The sequence below is a fragment of the Pezoporus wallicus genome, unplaced genomic scaffold, assembly GCF_028554395.1.
Source record: "Pezoporus wallicus isolate ANWC-B61680 ecotype Strahan unplaced genomic scaffold, APGP_CSIRO_Pwel_v1 contig_6566, whole genome shotgun sequence".
Taxonomy (NCBI): domain Eukaryota; kingdom Metazoa; phylum Chordata; class Aves; order Psittaciformes; family Psittacidae; genus Pezoporus; species Pezoporus wallicus.
The window spans coordinates 3,542,347-3,568,070 of record NW_026638763.1 but is presented as its reverse complement, the minus strand read 5'-3'; the positions used below and the strand labels follow the sequence as shown (position 1 = coordinate 3,568,070).

General features: G+C 43.0%; 1 protein-coding gene across 7 annotated transcripts in view; it reads left to right on the top strand.

The window, feature by feature from the left end:
* ERBB4 (erb-b2 receptor tyrosine kinase 4) overlaps window positions 1-25,724 on the top strand; it is a 606,677-nt gene that overhangs the window by 304,566 nt on the left and 276,387 nt on the right. For all 7 annotated transcript variants that reach the window (XM_057412359.1, XM_057412357.1, XM_057412354.1 and 4 more), the window contains exon 3: window positions 12,862-13,048. In XM_057412359.1, the coding sequence (XP_057268342.1) occupies window positions 12,862-13,048 (187 nt within the window). The remainder of the gene's footprint in view (window positions 1-12,861; window positions 13,049-25,724) is intronic.

The following is a 25,724-nucleotide window of genomic DNA, read 5'->3' as shown; positions in this document are numbered from 1 at the left end:
GATCGGGACTTACACTGCCCTGCTTAATGATTACAAAACAAGTCTATTCAATAAATGAAGGTATAGAATTAATTCAATGAAGCTGAATGCATTTAGTCATTCAGTAAGATGGTTTTGAGGCCTGAAAGGTGTGCTTGGTGCATCTGGTAGGGAGTTCTCAGGTTGGGAAGAGTGGGTCAGGAAGCAAGGGCAAACAGAGCACCCAACCAGTGGGACCATACAGTTCAGAGCAGCTGGGAGTAAAGAGCTATTAGAAGTTAGTGTGTCTCTTCTGTCTAGGGCCATGCGAGAAAGGAAGGAGAAGAAGAGCTGGGTAAACAGGATGTGGAGCAATATGGAGAGAGGAGTTGTCTGGCTGCACCATCTGGAGACGTGGTAGTTTAGGAAATTGTGTGTGTTTGTGTGTGGATACCAAGCAGGTGCTGGCACTGAGTTTACTGACTTTATACTCCACCTCCAGGAGTGAAATACCCCCAGCCTGCCATCTTCTGTTTTCCCAACTGGCTCTCAAAAGCACTGGTTGCTACAAGTAGAGGAGAATTGGACAGAGAAAAATATCATTGGAGGCAGCACTGCCTGCAGCTTTAACTTGATCCTAGCCCTGCCAGTTGAGCCTTAAGGTCAGGCTGGGTGTTGTGAGGATGAGAGCTGGGTTTGCTCAACTGGGTTTGCTTAACCTGTCATTTTAGCCAGGGTTTTTCCTGTGTATCACAGCAAGATGCAATTCAGGGAGGAAACTACCTAAGGATTGCAGTTTTAGACACCCAAAATATCTAAAGACAAGAAATGCTTCAGCATAGAAACACACACACTTTTCAGAAGCATGTATGTATATTTGTAAATACGTATAAAAGATATGTGTGTATATATGTACACGCATACACACAGACACGTTTGTCGTGCAGATCTGAAATGTCTTAAAAAGACCAGAGTGGGAACCCTTAATTCTGCACAATCCTCAGGCACTTCTTAGTGTTAAATTAATAGTGGTATAATTAAAATGGTGATGCTGTTTGTTAAAAAAAGAGTATTTCAATAATCCATTTTACTATTGGTTATATGGAGTGTGCTTAGGTTTAACAATTATGTGCTAAGTAAAAGCAGCCTCTCCTGTAATGATTAAATGATAATCTGACGGTCCTAGCTCACAGCAGCTGGCACTTTCTGTATAGTTTACAGATTGTAAAGTAAGTCATATCCATGAAATGCCATTGCTGGCCTTCTGATGTAGTTGAGTCCTTGAGCACTCCATTTTCTCTCTCTCAAGCCATCTTTTCTTTCCTTGTGTCCCTGGATATTGAATTATAGACACATTTTCAAGGCCACTACCAAGCCAGCTGCCAGCTTTGGGAAGAGAAGGCCCTTGCTGCATGAGAAATCTCTGCTGGATGTGCTAAAACCTGGTCTTGGGTTTTGGATGACCACTGAAGCCCTTGTGCCTTCATTCCGATGGAGGATACATCCTTAGCGTGGTCAGTGAGGTGAAGGAGGCTGCAGGGGACGAGTTCAGTGCATTCAGGATCACAAGTGGGTTGTGCTTTTGGGGGTCTGGCAGCTGGACTGCTCCTGCTGAATGGCACATCCCAGCTGAAGGGTTCAGAAGACATAATGCAAAGTCTGCCATGTTTAATTGTATTTAATATTAAGTATGACAATTGTTCTTGAAAAGCTGTCTGTCAGGGAAAGGTAGTAAGGGTATTAATAAAAACAGGTGAGGAGAGGAAGCCTTTTTTAGCCTGCTGCATTATGTTATCATTGTCAATCAGCTGGGAACTCCTTTGAAATTATTCCTGAATAGTTAATAACATTGTTTCTGTGATGACTTTAATGACTTAACCTTTCTTCCATCCTTAGCTATGACAGTAACCACTCAACTTTTTCTCCTTCAACAAGCTATTGTGTGTGCTTCAGTACATTAAGGAACATCATTAAATATAGAGGTTTCCTCTAATTAAGCCATTGGCAAAAGATTGCCTGTCCAATCATTTGCTGGTGATAAGTATTGAAGGAAATTATATCTTGTACAGAATATTACACTTTTCCTGCCATGCTTTGCCTAAAAAAAGAACAAAATGATATAAAAATAAAGCAGTAAGATTGCAAACTCAAGCACTTGGAAATTAGATAATGCCAGAATGAATCTGCCTTGTCTTAGGAGAAGCACAGTCTGTCCTTCTTCACTTCTGATGATGAGCAGTTCCCCTTTCCTCTCTGATCTCTTGCCCTGTGCTTCATCTTTTCCTGTCACAAAATGACCGTTTCTTAGGGACTCTTTAATTCTGGAGCTTTTTAGAATCTTTATATCAAGAACAAGCCACTTTTTCCTCGTCTTTCTTCTGGGAAAGGGGAAATAATTGCATGTAGAATTTTTTCCAACATCCCCCTCCACAAACCCACCTATAATTCCAACAAAAAAAGCTGTTTGTGCACCTTGAGGGAACCACCGTTTATTCATTGTTTCAGGAATTGCATGTAGGAGCAATGGTATATTTAAGGTGTCTGGTTATGCTGGATAAGATTAATAAGAGATCCCATCTCCTGTCAAATTGTGCATCTTGCTCAGTTCAGGAAGCACACAGAAAATGGAATGAGTGGGAGAAGGTTTTTTACATACCCCCTTAAAGAAAAGTAGTGGAATTAATGCAGAGAAAAATCTTATCTCATGGTTAGTTCAGTCACTGAGGATTAGAGGTTGTTTTCCTGGTTGGTGGCAGCCTGCATAATCTCTAAATCTGGAGTTTACATGCCTCTCCTAAAGAATACCTCTGAATTTGAAAATCAGATGCATTTACTAATAGCTCCCGTCTTATAAATTATGGATCTCTCCTTCAAGGAGACTTCAACAATCTATTAAAGCCTGAATAACAGCTATTCTCCAGCTCCTAGATAAACAAACCAAAACCACAGCTTTAAAACCAACAAGAAGCCTCTTCACTTTTTATCTTAGTGAAAATAAACCTAATCAAAAGCCAGCAATTAATGAATCTCTCCAGAGTTTCTATTCTTGAAGAGATTAGACTTACAAAGGCTAAAATAGTTTCAATAGGTAGGTGTGATGCTGAGCTCAGATGATGTATTTGTATAAACTCAGCTAGAAATAAGAGTTGCTAAAATCCGGTATTTGGATGAAGATTCTCCTCTTCAATGAAACCAGACAGTCACCAGCTCTCCCAATATTCAGTAATTTATGTGTGCAGAAATGCCCTGGAGTGCCAATAAAAGCTGTTCCTCCCAGGAAATGCATTGAGAATACTCATTAAAGAGTGGTTGTTGCACATGTGAATCGAACAGAAGGTATGTTTTCTTGGGAAAGGAAAGCAATGCTCTTCAGAAATAAGAGATCTGCTTTTCCAGGATTGGACAGCCAGCTATTAGCATCTTGCAAATAACCAAAAGCCCAGACTGAGGTTTAGCTGAAATTTGGCAAGGTTAACACATTTAGTCAGTTCCTGCATCTGGAAATCGAAACAGCCTTTTGCTTTCAGGAGTGGCCTGACACTTTCACCTGCAGTTTGAATGCAAGATTAGAGAAGTCCTACTGTTCAGTTCCACCTCTGTATCAGATCTCTGGGATGTTTAATTCATTCTGCATTGCTCTGAGGAGTGGGAGTCATCCCAACCAGGGCCTCCCATTGCTGCCATAGTAGCTGGGGGAGAAATTTTAATGAACACATTAATTTGGCTAACTATAGACTTTCCCGTAATTCACACCAACTAACCTGGCTGTGTACTAGGAAAAGGAAATCAGAATGTCTAATGTACAATGCCTGTTACTCATCCTCTATGAAACGAACACATAAAATCTCCTTCTACTGTTAAGCAAAACATTCCTACAATCTTTGCAGGCAGCTTGCTTACCATGGTGTGTAATTCTGGACATCCTTTTACAGCCTGCACTGTATTTGTCATGTGTATTCTTCCATTTGACTTCTGACCAGACACTTGACCTTTTATAACCATTGTGGGGAAGACATCCTTTTTCACCTCTCATTTTTCTTCCCTGCATAAAACTTGATCCACTTGATCCCTTTGGGTGCATGTAAGCTGGAGAAGCCATGTATTCTTCTGAGATGTGAGACTATGACCACCGGTCCTGCTGCTGCTCCTCCATCTCCTCCTCTTCATCTTCCATATTCTTACTGTGGGAAGGAGACTTTGGCATGGATGGGCTCCCTGCCATTCTCCAACCATTTTCATGATTTGGAGAACCAAATAAGCAGCCTCCAAAGACTTGGTTCAGCTTAGACACTAGCAAAAACATCATGATGATTTAGAATATCACAGATAGGAACAATGAGGAACTGATTGGGTTTTTTTCTTATTTTGTAGATGATATTTTGTTTTGCCAAAATGAATGCACCAACTTCTTTCTGTCCACTGATATCTCAGGATGGGTAAATACGGTTGTGAAGCATTGTACAGTGAACATACCAACCAGGGTCAAGGCTCCTTGTCTTCTTGGGAAAGCACCTCTACTCTGAGGACTATACCGTCTAAGTACAGAAATGTCAAAGCTGATGGTGGGTGCAGCCATCCCAGTGCAGTGCTCCCGCTGCTGGCCCATGCTGCCTCTCTGAAGGAGTTACAGGCATTGGTTTGATAAGACATCTCAAGACCCTTGAATGTGCTCACAGCTTCTTATAGGCTATGGCTGTCTGAGGGAGATTGATAAAAGGGGATGTGTTTTCCCATGGTTATTACTTTCCTAAAATCCTCCCAGAGCGTTGCTATTATTTGGTTTATGAAGTAGCAGTTTGTGCAATTTTATGTTGCCTGGAAAGAAACCATGGTTTACTTGATTTAAGCTCCCAAAAGGAGGGAAAGCAAAAAGCATCAATCTCTCCAGCTGGAAATTCTGTAACTGGGCAGTTATAAGCTGATGTGCTTTGAGTTTCTGCAAAATGTAGCTACTACTAAACAGCCCAAATAGCAAAGCCTTTTGTAACAGCATAATGCTCTCATTTTAGTCTTTCCAATCTAATTTATGACTGAAGTTTTCCCTTGGGAGATGATACAATAAACTCTCCTGGAAACCACTCTGCAAATATGTTGAAGGCCAATCAGGTCTTATAGCTTAATGTCAAAATTCTTACTGACTTGCTAACTAAGTAGTCATCCATGGCTTTCCTTAGAGCGGAAAGATGTTAGCTGTGAAGATTGGGTTGTTACAGAGTAGAGACTTTGTCTAGGTGATAATGATGCTCAACATGAACAGTTTAGGATTTATTGTGTGCCTTCTGGGAGCCTGCGTACCTGAAAGTCAGACGCTTCTAAGCAGATACACAGAGGATTTCTGTTTCAGACAGAAAACATTGGAAAGACTCTCAGATATTGATGCACCCTGATCAGTTGCTCTAATCAGATGATATTTTTAACTGAAAAGGAGGCATAGACACATGGTGCTACCTGTCACCTGAGCTTAAGTCTAACTCAGTCAACAGGAGGAATTCTTGGCTACATACTCAGAAACTATTTCAGAATTTGAAAGCAAAAGATTTCGGTTTATTTTGGTCCTGTCTTTTACTCAGTTATTTCTATTTAATGTTCCCATTCCCAAATTATTCTATTATTTTGTCTATAATAATTTTATTTTTCATGTCCCACAATGGTTTCCCAGCAATACTTTGCAAAATGAGATAAGATACACATTTCAAAGACTCCCCATGGCTTTGCCTATGACCATCACTTACATATTATTTATGGGGCTTCCTTTCCATATGTCAGATTTCAGCATTCATCTGCAGTTTAATAGATTCTAGACTGGTATTTGTTTTGCGTCCAAGCCCTCCCTAGGCCCTTCTATAAGGTGTATTAGCTCAGCCTCATGTATGCAACACTGTGATTCTTACATCAAACTCGGAAAATGAATAACTACACAGCTAATTCTCCTGTGAAAAGTCCCACTCCTGGAGTAATGAAATGTGAAGACCAGCCATTCAGAACACAAAGCTTTAGTTCAACAGCTCCCATGGTGGGTTCTATAAATGATGTAGCAAAATCTTCACTTACAAATTTCCAACGACTTTAACAAAAGATGCATTTAACTGCTCCTTGAAAATGGAGGAAATCGAATGCTATGTTCAATTCATCCATCTGCTGCTGAGGATATTATTAATGTTTTGTAAGCATGTTAGCAAAGAAGACTTAGATGTGTGAGGACAAGAGTATGATTTAATGTTTGTACCAGCTGTCTTAAATAACTGACTTCCAGTTCGATTCTGCAGTCATGCAGCAGTGCAAGGCTCAAGTGAAGCTCTCAACAAAATCATATCTAAGTCCATCCTTCTGCCTTTAATACATGTTAAAGCAGACTGAAAGAAAGATTGCCACAAGTTCCTCCTTTTTTTTTGCTAACAAATTTTAATCTAAGCTGCAACTTCAGTGTTTTGGACAGCGAATTATCTGCGGCTCCCAAGGCAACTCTAGTTATGATGCACCGCTTGCTTCTAGGTCAGGCACCCGAAAAATGTTTCTCACAATCTATGTTCTGATACTAACCAGTGTGCTTAAACTTGAGGGGTTTTTATTGCAGCTTGTACAGTGCAACTGAAAAAAATCCTGGTGCTCAGAATGGCTTAACATCTCAATTTCAAATGTGTTAAAGTAACTGAAGGATGCACAGTGTGGAAGGAGACAAGGCATGGGCTTGTCCTGGAAAAAATTCCTTATGTGCATGCTCTGTGTTAGCTATGATGTTGTCTCTAAATGGACTGTCCTCTTAGACATGAGCAGTGTCAGTTTGTACTACATATTTCTCATAGCTATAGATGGGGCTTTGGCAGAAGCTGCCCACAGCTGTGTGCCTGAATCCCATCAATACATCTCCTGAACTCCTTAGAAAATCTCAGTTTCTCTGTTGATCAAAAATTCATAGCCATCGATGAGCAATGCGTGGAACAGCTCATCGAGCTTCATAAATTGCAATAGGCTTGCTATACCCACATTTTGGGTATTAGCATTTCCCTTAGGGAAAGTGCAAGTGCTGTAGTTGCTTAGAGGCCACTTTGTGGCTCTTCAGTAAACTCTAATGTTTTAGTTATGACAGTGACAGATGTATTGCATTGCATGGATGAAAATGTATGAACAAATAATGAGAATGAATTGATGGTGATTTAGGTTAGCAGCACACTCACAAACATGCCCGGCTGCATTTTGTGAAGGTGGGCATTCTGACTGCTTTGAGAACTTTAAAGTTGAGCAAGTGCTGTCCTGGCTGTGGTTTTTTATCCTTATCATAACAAGAGGAAGGAAATTTGTCCAGTTGGATGTTGCACAGTTCTAACCAGATAAAAATGTGGGCTTTTAATTGATCACAAAGCAAAATGTGTAATGCTCTGTTCAAGGCAACTTGAGGCACGAGAAGCTTCTGAAGGAGATGATGTGGTGGTGACTATTCACATTTGTTATTTTCGTCACAGCTTTGCTGCAGGATGTTAACCTTTGCTGAGTGAGGAAGAAAAGGATGATGCACATAGGAAACATCCTCCTCTTTGTACCACTAGAAATTAGACTTTTTAGGATTTGATATAATGCAACAAAGCGCACAGTTCACATTGAAGGGTTGGCCTAGCTCCTTGGATCAGAGTCAGGAGATGTCTCTTGTCTGCTGGCAGCTGAGCCGTGTGAGGAGCTTTGCTGCTGCCTCGTGAAATGGATATCCCCTGAAAACAGATATTACTGTATTTGCAACAGATGAGATGGAAAGTGTCCACTTGGCCTGTTCCCTACATATACCTGATTTAAAGTTGTCTTTTCTGTTTCCTTCCTTGTGTGGTGGAAGGAGAAGGAACCCCTTCCCTTACGGAAACCCCTGTGCCTCCCTAGACTTTTCCAAGTAGCTGCCTCTCTTTATTCCCTGAGGAGCAGCACCCTGGTTTCCCCTGGGAACCAGAGCACCTCTGTGTCATTGCAAACAAGTAAAGCGCCTCTGTGTCATTGCAAACAAGTGCTGGAGAAGCAAAGGCTTTTTTTCTTTGTCTCTCAAGTGAATATGCTGAATATGCATTCTTTGTCTTTTAATGTTCGTGAATTAAACACACTCATTCATCAGCTGATCCTTCTCTTGCATGCTCGTGTTTATTGGCACTTTCAAAGTGACATCAAAGCAGGCTTAAAATGTACTTAGCTTTTATGGAAAAGGGAAAAAATAACCTAAAAGATAATTAATTTTTGGGGGTCCCAGAAACATGAGCTGGGCCTGCAGCAGGTTGCTATTTCTTCAGCTCCCATGCCAAGGACTTATATCTGGTCAGATGAGGTCAGCAAGGGCTTTACCAGCTCAGGGGTCAGCGACTGGATGAATACTGTGTCTGCAGCTGAAATAAACTCCCCCGCAATACAGCTCTCTTTGGTGCTTTAGCCACAGCCTAACCTTCCTTGATAGATGTTAAGAAGACTTGGTAGCTTTTATGAGAAACATCAGCTTCCTTAATCGCTCATTGATCTGTTGTTCTGGGCTGAACGATGAAGTTCTCACTGTTACTTTGCTTCGTTACACTCAGATTCGTTTGACTTGAGAAGAAGGGTGATAAAAGATGGCAAGGAACAATCTTGCCTTTTACTCCCAGCTGACAGCATAATTCTGACTTTGCTGTTGCGAGCTTAAAATGCTTTACCCGTGCTGAGCCGATGCTAGTTCTGATTAAAGGCATGGGTTGCCTGGAGCTCGTTCTTACAGCTTGTCACCTGAAAAGAACCTCTGACAAGAACCCTTTGGTTCTGGTGTCAGGTCGGGCCCGTTCCTCTGCCCGCTGAGGTGGATGAGGGGAGCGGTGGCCGCCATGTTGTGCGCCCTGAGGCTGGGCAGCCACTGGGGCGGGGCAGGGCAGCGCCGCGCCTGGAGGCGCACGGAGGCCTTGGCTGGGTCCATGTCGGCAAAGGTGATGCAGCTTTAGGTGTAAAACCAGAAACTGCCTGTGTTTGGGGCTGTTGGGAGACTGGTTTAGAGGGTCCTGTGCCTGCTTTTGGGGTGTAGGGCAGAGCTGAGCCTCAGGGACAGCAGGCTGTGGAGCACGAGTACTCATCTCCTGTCCAAAAATGTAGGTGAAGATCACCAGTAAATATGTCAGACTTGAATCCTATGGCTTAGTGTGGTTTTAAAGCAGCTCGTGAGGCTTTAGACTTGTGAAGGATTAATACTTTCCCCCCTTACACGTACACTCTTTTTATTTCCTGCCAGAAGCATGCCTTTTATTACTTCAGGATCTGATACCTAACAGGCCTGGTCAGAGGAGCAGACACCTTTGGCTCTTACATCCTCAGAGGTGTCTCCTCATCAGCTTTTGAATGGCTAGGCATGTGCTTGGAGGGCTTGAGGAACAGTGTCCATTGTCCCTTCCCAACAGGAGCCTGTGAGTTTCACTTTTTCATCATGGAAATCTATGTGCTCATTCCTGCTGCTGGATGTGAGCAGCTTCGGGGAGCCAAAATGTGTTTACCGGGGCAGCAGCAGTGCTATGCGAGCGTGAGCCTGTTGCTGCCCCAGTGGGTGAGTTGTTCACATAACAGATCACGTCTCAGGAGATGGAAAGGTGACAAGGAAAAGCCAGACCATCCTGGCCAGGAATTCAGTCAAAATAATGCTGTAATGGGGTTTGGGAGGAGTCCTGGTGGATAATGGTGGTCAACAATCTAGAACAGAGATTGCCAGAGTTCATTTGGTTTTCTTCATCAGAAGCTTTTAGATTTAAGTCTGTTTCCTATTAATCTACGTATTTCATTCCAGTTGTAGGTTTTGAGAACCAAATGCCATTATTTACATCATTGTCTCCCCTTTTTATTTTCCTGAGGGACTCATGAGAAATACGTTTTTGCAAGGACCTCCAGCCGTAGCAGGAGAATCAAACTAGGAGGTGACACTCAAACTGCCACTGCTATGAGTCGCTCCATCTCCTTGGGGGAACACAGATAAATGCTGTAGCAAAACCAGCTCAAATAGAGTATTAGGATACCTGAGTTCAGGGTACCTGAACAGGAAAGCTGTGTATTCACAGAACGAGACATTCAGATCATGCCTAACCGTAGCATGAGTTGCAGAGGAGGAGATCAAGCTGGCTGATCCCGTCTGGTGAGGATTTGTGAGTCTGCATGGGAGCCAAGAAGCATCTTTGCAGTGACTCCAGCAGGGCTTGGAGTGAGCTCCAAGTGGGCAGGTGTCCATGTTCAGTAAGCATCATGTCAAAACTTGCAGTAACTGGTAAAGTGACAGTGCTAGCCAGGAGTGGCCAAAACCTGAGCTGCCTGCTGGGCTCCCTGTATGAGTTTTCAAGCTGGACCGGTCAGAAAACACACCATCCTGCAAAAGCATGTGAATGCTCTGCCTTTTTCAGTTATAGTTGAATGAAAAATTAAAATAACCCCAAATTAATATAAGATACCACTAGCCTGGGTCAGTCAGGCTGCTGTGTTCTAGTAAATTAGAAACCCTTTGGTTTATTTTCCTAATTCTTTTTTGCAAGGATTAATGTGGCAGTTTCTCCAGTAAATAAATAGGCATTGCGATACAATGAAAGGCGTGGGACTGGAAAGGACCCTCTTGCTTGTTAAAAAGCTTACCATAAGTTGTCATTGCAGTCTGACAAACCAACGAACCAAAGTACAGGGCTTCAAGAGTAGTTCACAATTATCAGCAAGAAGACTGTCCTTTTCTCCTCTTTTTAAACTTTGGAATGAAGATTTGCTGCTGAGTGTGTGTATGTGCCATGCTGAATTAGGGCTGCTTCAGGTGAACTTGCCATTCAGCAGTGAATGAGACATACCCTAAAAATAGAAAACGTGCTTTATAAGTGACAAAAATTGGCAGGGAGGACTTGGTCAGATGCAGTTTTGGAACTGCTTTTAGGGTTGTTTTTTTCAATTCAATTCCAAGTTAAACATCCTTTTAAATTAATTAGAGCAATCACAGTGTCCCTGGAATACCAGTGGAGAGATTGAATCCATGAATACAGTTTTAATAGTCCCTCAGTTCTGAAGAGAGGCTGCAAAAGGCAGCCTAAGGAAACTCTTGTGTACAATGAAAACCAAATTCCTGACTAAACTGGCTAAGATGAAAGTTCTGAAAGCAGAGAACTACCATGAAAGTGCTGGGAAGCTTCTAATTATAGTGGAATCAGTGTCCCAGGGTATACAGTTAATATTGAGCTACTGAACCGTACTTCTCAACCTAGCTGGGTTCTCATCAAAGTCCTGTGCTCTGTTTAGATGCCAAGCAAGTCTTGAAACAGCTCCAGAGCTTTTTCAGCAGGTTCAGCTGAGTACAGATGTTTGACTTCAGAAGGACAAGTCATGCGTAGACTTTGTGGCATATAAACCCTTCCTTATATATACTGCCACACTTCTTAATAATCTGATGAACTTTTATAAACCTAATTAAAAGGCACTTGCACGTTTACACATGAAATCATGGCAACTGCACTGAACCAGCAAGGCAGAAGCTTCTCCTTTGTGCTGCAAATCCATGTTGCTTTTCTTTAGCAATGATACATACACAACACATTGAATTTGATGCCTGTTTGTGTTCCCCTGTTTATTACAATATTTACTGGTATCCCCATCATGTTACCTGTAGCCAGTGCCCATTACTCTAAGCAGAATTTCTCTATGTTTTGTTTAAGGTATTGACATTGCCAAAGGGAAGAGAAAAGCACATGCACCCATGTAAGCACACAACTTAGGTCAATTTCTGCCTACTGTATGTCAGTACGCACATAAACATGCGTGTACACAGTGGTTGCAGGCTATTGCAGGCATGCAGTTAGGTGAGGTTTGAAAACTGTATTTGAAACACTCTTTCCAACATGGAGGATCAGTTTCTGGGAGCAGGAGCATTCCTCAGCCTGTATGAAGTCCCGTTGAGGATGGTGGGGCTCTATGTGGATGTTGAAAGGTGTTTGCAGATTTCTAGGCCAGTTATTTAAATTCTTTAAAATGAACTTTATTTTCTAAAAGAACATACTTTAATTTAGTTTTTTTTTCTTTCTAAACCCCTCTTAGTTCTGTTAAGCTTTTGTACTTTGAAAAAATATCTCTAGTTTTTGGATTGTGGGGTGGTTTTTCCCCTTTACAACCCAGGCAGTCAGGAGGGTGGCTGAATAGTTCATTTAAAGCAAACAAAGATTTTAGACAACCCAAAGATGCACCAGTCATTTTGCTAAAGGTTTTGATAGTGGTTTTGATCAAAGTCTGGGTTATATAGCACATATGGTTGTAGCACTTCCAAAGGAAACCAGAAGCTGAATCTTTGCAAATGTTCAGTGATTGATTTCGTTTAGAAGTACAAAAGTGTGTGTTAATACGTATGTGCCTTGTCTTTATTTACTCTTCCAAACCTGTCCCCCATGTTTACCATCCATTCCTGTTCAGTGATGAGCTTTTCCAGAGGTGTCTCTTACCCCATGTTGTGTCCCTTCTGTCTCACCCTGAAATACCCAGTGCAACAGAAAGTTACTTGCAGACAATCTTACCTGAACTGTGCCATTGCCCCACTGGATTCTGCTTATGTACTGTAGGGGCCTTTAACCTGCTCTCTGCTTTGAGTTGTACAAAGTCATCCTTTCATGCAGCTTTAATGCTTTAATGTGAATTTTTGCTACAGTTTAAGAAAACTGGAAAGAATCCCTTTATTTTCTACTTTTCAAACAAGTATCTCTAAAAACTCAGTTACATTGAAAAAGAAGAAAGTGCTTAAAATCAATAAGCTGAAATAGAATCTGTTTCCAAAGGTTTCTGGTGTTTGGTTTTTTTTGTGTTCTTTTTCTTTCATTGGGGACCAGCATATCATACTAAACCATCCACTGAATGAGAAAATGAGAACAACTCAAAATGGACCATTTCTAATGTGCTTGTTTCATTCTTGTATTTCAGTCTATCCGAGAAGTCACGGGCTATGTTTTGGTGGCTTTGAATCAGTTTGAATACTTGCCTCTGGAGAACCTGCGCATCGTTCGTGGGACCAAACTCTATGAAGAGCGCTATGCCTTGGCAATATTTCTGAACTACAGAAAGGATGGTAACTTTGGACTCAGGGAACTTGGACTGAAGAACTTGACGGGTAAGTGAAACTTGCAAATGTGATGGATTAGTTGCAAGAACCCAAGTGACCTTGTTGAATTTTTGCCCCAAAGTTCTCAGTCTCTTGCATTGTGCACCATGAGCGGCTGGCAGCTGTTGGTTGCTCAAGAGGTTTGTTGGTACTTCATTCTTATTTTGGTTCACAACTGTACTTTTTGCAATGCTGATCAAAGGCTGTGTGTGGAAGTCATGCCAAGCTGTGAATTTGAAACAGAAATAGTTGTTGAAAGAGTAGATGATTTTTTTCCTTAGTTTTGATATCATAAGCATGTTGGTTTCCTTGTGATCCTTGGTTATTGCACGTGTGCTGCTTCAGGTTACATGTTCTCTGCCAAGTTAGCTTAGCTTTAGTATCCCCTCTGCCTCTGCTCTTGCTGCTGTGTCTCCTTTGTGGCTGCACTGGAGGGTGAGGGAGGACAGGAAAAATGTGGTAGAGAACTCTTTTTCTAAGCAAAAATAGTGCATTATATATGTGGGGAAAATGCTTCTTTTTCTTAAGACAAAAATGTAAGCCAAGTTCATCGGTTTATGTTCATCTGCAAACTCAGGGCTGGATCATGATGTGGGATAGATCATTTCATTTCTCACAGCTGAGAATTTGCAGTCAGTGGTTTGGGGCATTAAAAATTGGCTAAATATCACTGGACTGTAACTTAATAAAGTGCAGACATTTGCAAACTCTTTTTAGGGAGTTCACTAAAAGTATTTTATTTATACCTGGTTCCTCATCAGTTATGATAATTTCTACCCTAAGATTTGGTGATTGTGGAATAGCCTTACTTCTGCTAGTGGCTAAAAGCTGACTCAAAGTCAGTGACCTGAGCTGGATGTGATGTTCGAACCAGAGTACAAAGAGATGGGAGCCTTCTGAACTATATTTAGGCACCCTTTACCCTTTGCTTTTTTTGTGTTGCAATATTCAGAGCAGCACGCAAGTACTTCCAGTTCCCTCACCAGGCTGTGCAGCAAAGCTTTCAAAAAGAGGAGGGGAAAGGAGGCTTGAAACACTTTACAAACTAAAACAGTTTTGGCTGACTCTGATCATGTTCGCTTTTCTGGTCATGCTTTTAACAACTTCCTTAACTGAGACCATCATGCTGATAGCAGAGTGATTTCCAAGATCTGAAAATCCTTGCTATCCTCTTCTCTCTGTCACTGTCATAAGCCAATTTCCTCTGCTTCTGTTTCTATATTTCTTCCCATCTTTCTGATTTAGGGTGTTCATTGTGACTATGCCTTCACATAATACAGAGCTATACCATCAGGTAATAGTAGTATTATCTCTTTCTTCATATACTTTTTCTTGACTGTGGGTCTCAAAATGCTTTGTAAAGGTCACTAGACTGGGTGACACTGAAACAGAGAGGTGACGTGAAGCCAAGGCCAGAGAAAGACTGGAACCCTTTCCTCTTGGGTCTAAGGCTGTTGTTTTTGCCAGGAGGCAAGGGTTGTACTTTCAGTGCTTGTTTAGCTATGGCTTTGCTGCTCAGTAAGGTAAAAACCTTTATTTTGTAGTCTTTTGTTCAAGGTTTTTCTCATTGAGGCAGCTAGGCAGTTCCTCATACTCCAGAGATTCCCTCTAGAAGCTGCTTGTATGTGATAGGCATGGTGCCAAAACTGCCCAGCAAATAGCTTGACTTTCTTTCCAAGTGTCGTGAGAAAACCTGCTTTGGCTCAGCTGCTGAATCTTCCCCAACATGAGATCATCACAGCCACTTCATCTGATTTAGGTGTTTACAAAGGCCTCTGATGGGATTATTTGGCTCCAAATGTATTGTTGTCTCTTCAAAGAGAATTGCCCTAATAACACTAGCTTGTCTCCACTGAGCACTTAAATAGCTTCTGGGTGCTGAAAATTAGCCAGTGTGTGCTTCAAAATACTCTTAATATTTTCTAGATAGCATGTGCAGGGCCTCCCGAGTCTCATCAGCAGCTGTTCTTTGACTATTTTGTATACTGGTTAGGATGCACCTGGCTATTTTAACCCCCAACCTGCTTGTTGTTGCAGATGCTCTCCCTGGAGCATACTAATACTTAATTTATTTTCCTTACACATCTTTAGCATTAGTAGCTGCATAAAAATGACTGTTGGACATGGGAGTTGGTGATCTTGTGCGTGGTGCGGCTGTGATAAACCAGCTGTGTCTGAACCTATCCTGTGTCTACCAACTGCTCCATATTTACGTCATACACAACCAGTGGTTTGTTATTAAATTTAAGATGAAGCAGCCCCTCTGAGTTTGCATCCTTCAAGTCCGCTGCAGATTTCAAGAGATGGGATGCTGAATGGTGCATGTCTTGCACTTAAGTAAAATATGAACCTAATTCTTGCCTTGTGTGCGAAGAACTGTCTTTCTAGCACTTTTGCCTTGTTCACAGACATTTGGGAAGTTCTGTTCGTGTTTGTGCAGTGCTGGACGATGGGTTCCTGAGGGTATTTCTGCCCAGTACTGCACAGTATACAAATACAAACTCCACTCCCTCTGTTAAATAAATGAGGAAGCTGCTGTCACCTGCAGGTTATTCTCAGACTTAGCCAGAGACAGGGTTTCGGCCTCCTGTGCGGTACCATTGCATTATTTACGCTGTGTTGTTACCAGCTGTGTTTTATTGCCAGATATGTCTGTCATGTTTTCATATTTAAATGTAACTTTGAATGCTTGAATTTCCTCCCATACACTATAAAAAGAAGTGACAGCTATGAAGGCATTAAGTCTTATCTCACCCAGGAAACGTGATTCAGTTCTCACTCCTGATATCTGTCAACCTGAAGGGGTTTTTGTTTGTGTAGTGCAGGCTAGGACCACATCCTAAAACTCATGACACTTGCAATAAATCTCACCTGAAAAAGCTACTTTTCCCCCTTGTTAGAGAAATGCAGTTAATGTTTCCACAAAAGCGTCAAAACCAGACAGACATTGAGCTAATGAAGTGGCTGCTGCCATCTCAGCTGGACTTATCTCAGCTTGCAGATTCAGCTGCCAAGTAGCCTTAAAGTGAAAAGGCAGGTTTGACATGCTGAACGTATTGTTCAGCCTGGGTTTAGCAGAATAACTGATGCTGAGGGAGAAGGTATGCCACCTTCTTCCATTCATTGCCTGTGAGCTAGTGCAAATCATTCCTGTCTTCCCCAGGTAGCCAGGCAGTCAACCTTAACTTATCCAATGAAAAGGTATAATCGTTGTTCACAGTTTGAGTACTCCAAATACAGAGAATACCTGATGGCTGCATTTCATTATGACATTTATCTTCATGAGTGAGGAAAGAGGGATAACTCACAAGTGCCAAAACCACTTATGAAGTATCCCATATTTTCCTCTGAGTGAAGATGAATGAGAGAGGTCTACAGCAAATGATGTATCTTTGACTGAGCAGTGATAACCTCATCTTCCCTATTGGCCTTGAGGACAGAGGCTCCCCTTGTGTGTGCCTGTGCAACCCTTGAATTCCTTTACTATATTAGAATAAAATTGACTCAGCAGTGATTAGTTCAGTAGCACAAAAAGAACCCAGAAAAAAAAATCCATAGTTTCTTATTTGCTTGTTTTGCAGGAATGTAGATAAATGGTATATTAAGATAAAATGAGGTTCAAGTCACAAGTGAATATTGTAGCTGAAGGGATTTGTTCAGTGAAAGCCAAAGAAAAGAAATCAAATTTTATGGGGAGGAGAATGATAGAAAAAGGACCATCTTCACTGGGTGTAAAAGGTGATCCATTGTCCATTTCCCCTCCTACAGATGTTTGTCTTGTGTTTTATTTTTTAGAATTGTGATTCAATTTTTTTAGTTCTTCCATAAAACAGAATTTTTAAGTTCTGTGATCATTTCTAGAACATTTTCAATATCCTGTCCCCGCCTTGAGGAAATAAAAACTCTTAAGGGGTGATGGGAGAAGAACGTCATCTTGTATGGAAAAGGTGACCTTTTCAACCCCTCAGCCAGTCTCTTGTTTTGGGTTTTTGTGGTGGTGTATCATTCATCATAATTACATTGCAGCACAATGAAGCTGAAGGGGAGGGCATAGGAGGGGTTGAATTTTCTTTCAGTTTTGTTCACTGTGCTCTTTTTGCACCTACAACCCTTTTGGAGAGCTTATTTAGATACCTGCTCAGGACCTGACCTCCTTCAGCACTGTGTGACTGTAAATTAAGCAGGGATTAAGGACACCCCCTTTTTATTGCCTTGATCAGAAAGCCCTCAGCCTGTGTCAGCAGAACCTTTCCTTGGCCCACATGCACATTGCTGACGTATTTTCAGAGCTGTGAATACCTGTGTGTGGCACCCAGCAGAGGAGGCCAGCCTGTGCCCGTTGTGGCATGTTCTTTTATTGCCGTGGCTTCATACTAGTGGGACGAGCTGGGAAGAAAGCAATATGTAACTTGCCTCAGGCTTCCTATGCAACAGGTGGCAAAGCCATTGTATCTCTAACCTCGGAGAGGTGTTGCTAGGATACATGCAGGAATGAGAGATTTCTGTAAAGCATCCCCCTGGTCCCCTCTGCGTGCAGGGCTGCTGCTGTTGACTGCCCTGGAGAGGAAGCTGCGGTAGCTCTGTAACTACTCAGGAGTGCTCCTTTTCCTGTATCCTCAGAGCTGCACTGACCACAGGGGCATTTGTATCCCAGCACAGCTTTGCTGACTGGCCAGTGGGTAGAGGAAAAGGAAGGAATACCTCCAGCATGGCTGTGCTTCCCTTGGGAAAGGAGGGCTCATCCGTGTGGTGGCATAGACTGCAGGGGCACAGTGCCACGGTTTCCCCTTGCTCACCTTGTCTCTATGGAGAGAAAGGTCAGGGATGTGGCTGCCCCCGTGCTCTTAAATGAAATGAGCATGGCTGTTTCCTCTCCCCCAGGACAGTGAGACTATGTCCTGGAAAACAGTATTGCCCTATTCCAGCTCCTGCTCCCCTCGGACAATTGCAGGCATGATCTGACAGCCAGGACAGTATAGAGGCTGATCTCTGCTGGCAGCTGGTATACAGCCACCCTGTGCTGAGCCCAGGGACAGTTACTAGCATGGATTCAGGCTGCTGTCTGCCAGTTGGCATCAGTGCCTGGGAACACTGCCAGGCACTCCTCAGTTTACCTCTGCAGACTTGGCCCTGCGGAATCCCAGATAAGGGACCTGAAACCTGAGGAGCAACTGCCTCCAGCTAGCAGAAAGTTGCTCGCAGGTGTTTTCAAGGCAAATAGGGCAAATAGGTATATCGTATGCAGCCAGAAATAAATACTGATTTTGAGACCCATGAGATTAATACTATGAGTTTATTGTGTTCAGTAACAAGAGTGGGACATTGCTTTTTTACATCACAGTAAGAATTTTACCCAGTCTCTCTGAAGGATTTATTTTATGCTTTTGTCATGCTAAATGGTATAACTAATGTCTACAATTCTTTGCAACTTAGTGATCAACAGTTTATACTCAGCTTTCCTAATCTCAGAGCATTTTACTATTTTCAGTTCTTTCTCTCGTGTTAGAAATGGGCAGCCTTCTTTGGAATGATGATGACAAGGAATTAAACAAAAAAGCTGCTTATAATAATGATATATTTGTAAATGTGTTTAACTGGAAATTCAAAGGATCCCACATAAAGTTGTTTGTTGGTATCCCCTTGCCCCCCAGTATTTTCACATAAACTACGCAATGTATATAGTGGATTGCAAAAGGTCTGAAACAGTTTATTGAAAGTACTATGTAGAATGTTTGATGTAAGTCTCCAGTGTCATGCAGCAGGATAACTTCATGTTGCACATCCTCTCCTGCAACAGAACAGGGCTTCAAATCACATGGAGGAAAAACTAAGCCAAATCCTTAGCTGGTGTAAATTGGCTTCCTTGCTTTGACTTCATAATGAACTGAAATTTAAATTGCCCTTTACTTTCTTCAGTGGATAATTTAATTCATGCTTTAATTTATAAGTTAACTAGTGCCTAACTCCCACTTAAGCCCTTTACAGATGTTGTGTTCAGGGTTCTCTGTCAGGATTGATAACCAGCTAATGACAGCTGACTCAGGGTGTGTCTACACCACGCAGCAGAGCTCTGTATAGGGATCCTAGAGCTAACATCAAGCCTAGCTTGTGTTAGAAACAGTGTTAACTGCACCACTTGAGTACTGTGCTAAGGCTAAATAGCCCAGCAAGATGGACACAACAGATCGCTCCTGTCTAACTGTGGTCTCTGCAAACAGAAGCATGTTGTTCTGGGCTTTCAGGGTCATAGTTATGTGGCTGCTGGGTAAAGAAGGGTACAGGACTGGGAGGAAGCACTGGGGTTTAAAGTAGATATAGGAAATCCTTCATAGCCCTGTGGGAACCTACGCCTCTGCTGCTTTCTGTTGTGAATCACCACTTCTACAACAGAGCCAATAATGCTTGCCTACTTTAATTAAGGGATCTGGTGTGATGTGGAATTCAGCTTTTAACAGTGACAAATGTTAGTTTAAATGTCATTATAAAATACATCCACTTATGTTACCAGTGTCACCTGATAACGGCATGTAAAATAATAATGCCATTCATTCTTGGCAGTTTCTGCTTTCTGCCTCTCTGCAGCAGTTCTCTCTATCTGTACATTTTTCAATTATGAAGAAAAAAATCCTCCATGTTCTGGAGGTGTGAAACACCCTTTAGCTCTTTAGAAATTTGGGCAATCAAGATAAATCCAGTAATACTGAAGCCTTCCAGTAATGGAGCGAGTAGCTTTGCCTGACTTCAGTGAATCGAGAGCTTTAGCAGCACAGGGATTTCTCTAGCCACATGCTTAAACATCTGAACACAGTAATCCTTCCATTTCAATCACACAGGTCAGGAATGGGTGGCATTTCAAAACATCCAACTTTGGCAGACAGATCTGTATTGAGCTACACTATACTTCAAGCAAAATGCAATCAGCATTCCAGTCGGGAAGAAATGGCACAGTTCATAGCAACAGCACTGCTGAAAAAATATAACCCACCTCCCCGCCTGCTTGGAAAAGAAATACAGAGTTGGGTTGTACAGCCCAGGCCAAGTTCTGGTCTTGACTAGGTAGTAGGCTTGCTACTCCAGTAGTAATCTTCTTCAGTTTTGATGAGTGAAAAAAGTGTTCATTTCAGTGTGTTTTTTTCTTTCTTTTCCCTCTTTTTCTCTACAGTCTTCTGAATTTATTGATTTTCTTATTTCCTTCTGACAGGCTACAGCTGACAAGGAATTAGGTGCTTTTGTAAGATAATTAGAGTCTTGTGTTACGCGGGATGTAACCTATCAGCACTCCCTAGGAACAGGCAGGCTACTGAGCATGATGCCTTCTTCAGCTGCCTCATGGGTGGTGGGTGCTCTCTGCCCACCCACAGCAGTGGTGTGAGCTGTGAGCACTGGTGGGGTGAAGGGACCAGCTGGCAATGTGGGGCTGCTGACATCTAGGGCTCAAAATGGCATGAAACTGTGAGGATCTGGTGTCAAGTTTAGTGGCTTTACTTAAAGCTCAGCAAAGGTATTGCAGTGGCTTTGCAGTGTATATGTGCAAGGTAGCACATACTTAGCCAAATCCAGGAGTGAGCTCCTCCCTCTTCTAGCTTTTCTTGCCAACTTATAGGAATAAGGAGTTGGGGTCTAGTGAACTATTATTGTGAACACAAAAGTTCCACTGAGTTCAAAGAAGGTTGGGTTAGACCCCTAGGTTTACGTGGTAGAAACAATTGCTGTTCCTAGGGTATTTTCATGCCTGTTCCTTTTCATGTCATTTGCTACTGAGAGAAACTCCCTAGGAACCCTGTATGAAGAGATTGGAGAGGCAGTGAACCCCAGACTGTTTCATTTACTACATCTAGCTCCAGGGAAGCCCCTGCAGACTGAGGAGGCAGAGAAGCCATCCCAAACACTCTGCACAGGGGCAAGTGTCATGTAGCCTTGGCTGCCGGCAGGCTGACAGAGGCTCCCTCCTTCTGCTTGGCCAGCTCCATCCCAAGGTGCTTTGTCTCAGCCTGGTCAGCACTGGGACTAGGCTCAACAAAACCATTGTGGGGTTGTTCTAACCTGAGGAGGTCTGCAGCAGCCTCCAGATGTTCAGCAGTGCAGGGCGAGGAGTGAGCAGCAGTTCATTAAGAGTTGATCTGAACCTGAGTTTGAGCACACAAGCTTTGTATGTTGAGATGTGAAAGGGACATGCTGCTGTTATGAGCATGTGTGGTGTGTTAGTCTATGAAAGAACAAGTTCTAACAGATTGAACCCATCTGCAGTGCTATGCTGACAGATCCTGCCTGCAGTTTCCAGGCTGAAGAAAACACCTGTTAGCTCACCCACATAAGCACTGCTTCTGAATTTGCACACAGATAACAGCAGTTGATCCCTAATGGGGAACAAGGATTTTCCCGTCAGGAGCTTTCCTTATGTGACTGGGTGAAGTAAAAGGACTGACAGTTACAGTTGTCTTCAGAGACCCTTTGTGGCCCTCCTTGTTCTCTACCCATGCCCTGCTCACAGAAGTGCACATGATGGCAGGGATGTGTTTAAGGGCAGCAGTTCCATGCAGCTGGACGTGCTGGGATTGTAAGCGTGCACTGTAAACACTGGGAAAAGCCGTGGAGGCAAACACAGAGGTGGGTGGGAAAAGCTAACCTTGAGGAGAACATCAGAAGAGAAATGCAGACTCTAGAAGAAGAGGAATCACCGTGTGAACAAAGGGAGGGAAGTGGGAAAAGTGGGAAACACCCAGGTATGTGCCGGTCAACCTAATGGTGCCCAGAAGCACTCACCTGAACCGTACCTGCTTTATGGGTGAAGGAGCAGACAGGCTGGGCAGGACCGTGTCTGATACAGACCTACTGGAGTTCTCTGGGACTCGAGACTCCGGGGTTGGTCCCACCCAGCTTCACACCACGGAAAAGGAGCTTTGATTGGTCTGAAGTGACAGCGTGAGGTAATCGGAGCTGGAGGCAGGTAATGCGTGTGGACACAGAGCTGTCCGTGCGCTGCCGGAGCCTTTTGAGCATAGCTAGAACGTGCCTGCAGGCACAGAGTGGGTGAACAAAGGTTTCAGATGAGGAGAACACGCTAGAGGCCTTTGATGTTTGGAAATCGCTCAAGGGGCTGTCTTCTCTGAAACTCCTTTGCCTTGCCTTTTTTTCTGCTTTATTTTTTCCCCTTGCTGAAACTTTCATAGATGTGCTTTCATTTCTTTAAGGCTTAGAAGCGAAAGCACATCTATCCGTCCAGTCACCGTACAATCGCCATGCTCACACTGGAGCTCCCTGAGGAGCTGGCTTCTGCTTCTGCCCGTCAGAAATAGCATAGCCACGTGCTTTGGGTTGAAACAGCAGCTACTCCTGACCCTGGGGCACAGAAGGAAGAGCAGCATCAAAGACGTCTCTGTCTCCTGTGCTGGAGGGAGAAGATTGGGGGTGGGGGTGGGGGGGTGGGGTGTTGTGTTGTTTTTTAACTGGTCATCTGGGCACGCACTCAGATTGATGCTGAAGGCTGTGCAAGCTCTGGGAGCTGGTTGCATCACAGGGCTGTAGAGTCAGTCAGCTTTGAAAATGGCTCTGGGCACAGGTACCTGAGGGCCTGGTGCAGAGACTTGAGTTTACCTGCAGAGGTTCAAGATGTTCTTGACAAGGCAGCGTGAATGAAGCTCACCTGCTCTAATCTCTTGTATGTAGACATCAGTTAGAGCTAGTAGCAGAGCTTTTGAGAACTACTATAACATTACAGCATGTAAAAAAAAAAAAAATGAGGAAGGAGTTTGAAAAACAAGGGGAAAAGTGCTGCAATTGTAAAGGACCATCTTTCATTTCGAAGTGAAAATGATAGGATATTTAACAGCTATATTAAACAGATACTTAATTTAGGATATTTAATAGCTTTTTTGGGCTTTCTTCTATAACTGACCTCACATGTTCAACCAAGCAAATCAAACTAATTCTTATTAATCGAACAATAATAACTGAATCTGGTTTAGACTGAATTTTGGTTTCCATCAGAGTTCAGCTCACTGAAGTATCTGCTCTTGGCTTGTTTACCTGGTCTGGGAAATGAAAGGGTTTATAAAAAACCTTAAAAAGGATTTAGAAGTTGTTTACTGCTCATACTTCATCCCAGTAACAGTCATAAGATACTTCCCTTGTTGTAAGAGTGTGTTCAATGCAAACAGATACACAGAGCAAATTGCAAATGAATCAGCTCAGCTCTGGTTGTGGTGCAGGTCTGTCAGTGTGGTTTGACATGAGCTACCTGTTTCTTGGCAGGGTAAATTGTCTTTTCTGGGGAGCTGCTTGCTGCCATGCTTAAGACAATACCCTAGCTTCAGGCTACTGTGAGTGTCCCTAGGGCAGGCAGCAATCACTTCTGAGGTTATACTGGATCCACAGCCCTAACTTCTGTACATCTCTGATTACCTTGACGCAGTATGATGAACTCCAGGCTCGCTGCATGTCTCTGGTTCTGGAGTACAGAATTAAATGCAGAAGCACGCTGCATCTTGGAGTGGTGCCCTTGGTTTACTGTTGCTGTAATTTCTTCTATAAAAAGCATGCTGGTTCCTTTTATTTTTAAGCCAAAGCAACATTGAAATAGTGCACCTGAATTAGTGGCAAACTTTGTGGTGATCTTTGAAGAATGAACTCTGTCATGACCAAGCGTGAGGGTCCAGTCCCCAGTCTACTTTTTACTCTTTACTGGTTTTATATAAGAAGCAAAGTGGATGTGCAGCCTGGCAGGTGGGTTTCTCATCTATGGTGTTTTATTTCCATGATATAGTAATGATTATCTACCCTAATGCTTGAATTCTTTACAAGCCTCAGCCAGTTAAAGATCCATACTAATAAAAAATGTAATGAAGCAGTGGGGCAACCAATCCTAATAATAAAAAAGTGGTATTGTTAAAAAGGATAAGACAAATACAGGGAGGATAAAGGCAAAGTGCCCTGTCGTGTATGTGGTTGAAGGGGAAGCTCGTTGATGGTGAACGCAGCTGGATGTGACCTAGGCTGTGTAAGAAAAGGCTGAGGAAGACACCAACAGAGGTTGATAAGATACTGTCCTTCGTGTTGAATTGGTACGTACAACCTATTTTTTGGGAGAGTTGGACAGAGACCAGCACTGGCAGGGCATCCAGAATCTGGTGTCTCCACCCCATTGGTGCTCTCTGCCAGCCTCACCAGGACTGAGCAGGAATTGCAGTTTGTTTGGAGGTGGTGGTAACTACGCTCCCTAAGTTTTGTTTCTTTCCCCCAAGATGGAAGCACACTGCTGGCTCTTCTTACAGACCAAACCATTATTTGTATGTTCTTTACCAGGGGTTGTATGCTTCTCTTCAGTTAGAAGACAGGCTGAGAGTTGGGCTTGTTCAGCCTGGAAAATAAAATGTTCAGGGGTGACCTTACAACAGTCTCCCAATGCCTAAAGGGGGCCAATAAAAAATCTGGAGAGGGAGTTTTTACAGGTGCTTGTAGGACAAGAGGAATGGCTTTAACCTGCCGGAGGGGAGACTGAGATGAGCTCTTAGGCAGAAGTTCTTCCCTGTGAGGGTGCTGAGGTGCTGGCGCAGGGTGCCCAGAGAAGCTGTGGCTGCCCCATCCCTGGCAGTGTTCAAGGCCAGGTTGGACACAGGGGCTTGGAGCATCCTGCTGTAGTGGAAGGTGTCCCTGTCTGTGGCAGGGGGTTGGAACTGGGTGAGATTGAAGGCCCCTTCCAACCCAAACTGTTCTTGGTTTCTATGATTCAATGTAACAACTGCTACCTAGAGCTGCCCCCATGGTGGTTTTAGCTCTCTGTACCATGGCGGTGCAGGCAGCAGCTTGGTCTAGTGCTTTCAGCATGGATGCCTGAGCCCCACCTTGGAGGATGTGTCAGGGAAGCAGCAAAGGCACCTGAAGGTGGGAGGGATCATTGCTTGGAAGCTCTCAGAGTACAGGGTGAACTGGGCAGAGCAGGACTTGAGTCCTGACTTCGTGTTCTTTTCTTTGCCTATGCAGGATGTGTAGGAATTCTGAAATGACGCTCTTGTGGCCTCATGGCTGTGGTTTTCTTTGCCTCTGTTAACTGTTACTTGTGGTAGCTGTGCTTCTGGTGGCCACACTTAAGTGCTGGTACAGGCCAGTTCCAGGTGTGTGTTGTAGTGCTGCTGTCAGGTGAAGGTGACAGTCAGGTGAAATGCTTTAGCAATGGCTGGACTCGGAGGCTAAAGACAGTGCTGATCTTTAAGTGAGACTTGGTGTCTTAAGAGGAGGCACCAAGCTAAAATATGTGTAGGGTAAGGTTGCAAGGGCAGCATCCTCCTCCATGTGTGTCAAAAGAAGACTTGAGAGGGATATTGTAAAGACTGTGACAGTAACAGCTTAATTCCATGGGCTGTACAGTCAGCCCTATGCAAGCTTGGTAAATCTCACTACAGCCCCCTCTTCATCCAGAAACAAGACTTTTGGATGTTCAGAGCTGGATGGTTTTGATTTAATATTCAGAGACATTCAACTTCCCAAATAAAGAGAATAGTTTTGCTAGTTGGGAGATTTATTAATGTGGCTTTAGTTTTAGGCTTTTATTCCTTCCTTTCTAAAAAACCTTTCTACCAGAAACCAGCCTTGAAATTTGGAAGAATTATCAAAACTGCTGAGCAAATTTGACTATGCTGATGGGTTGAATGAGCTATGACTTCTGCTGACCTCATTCTGCTCCATTTGT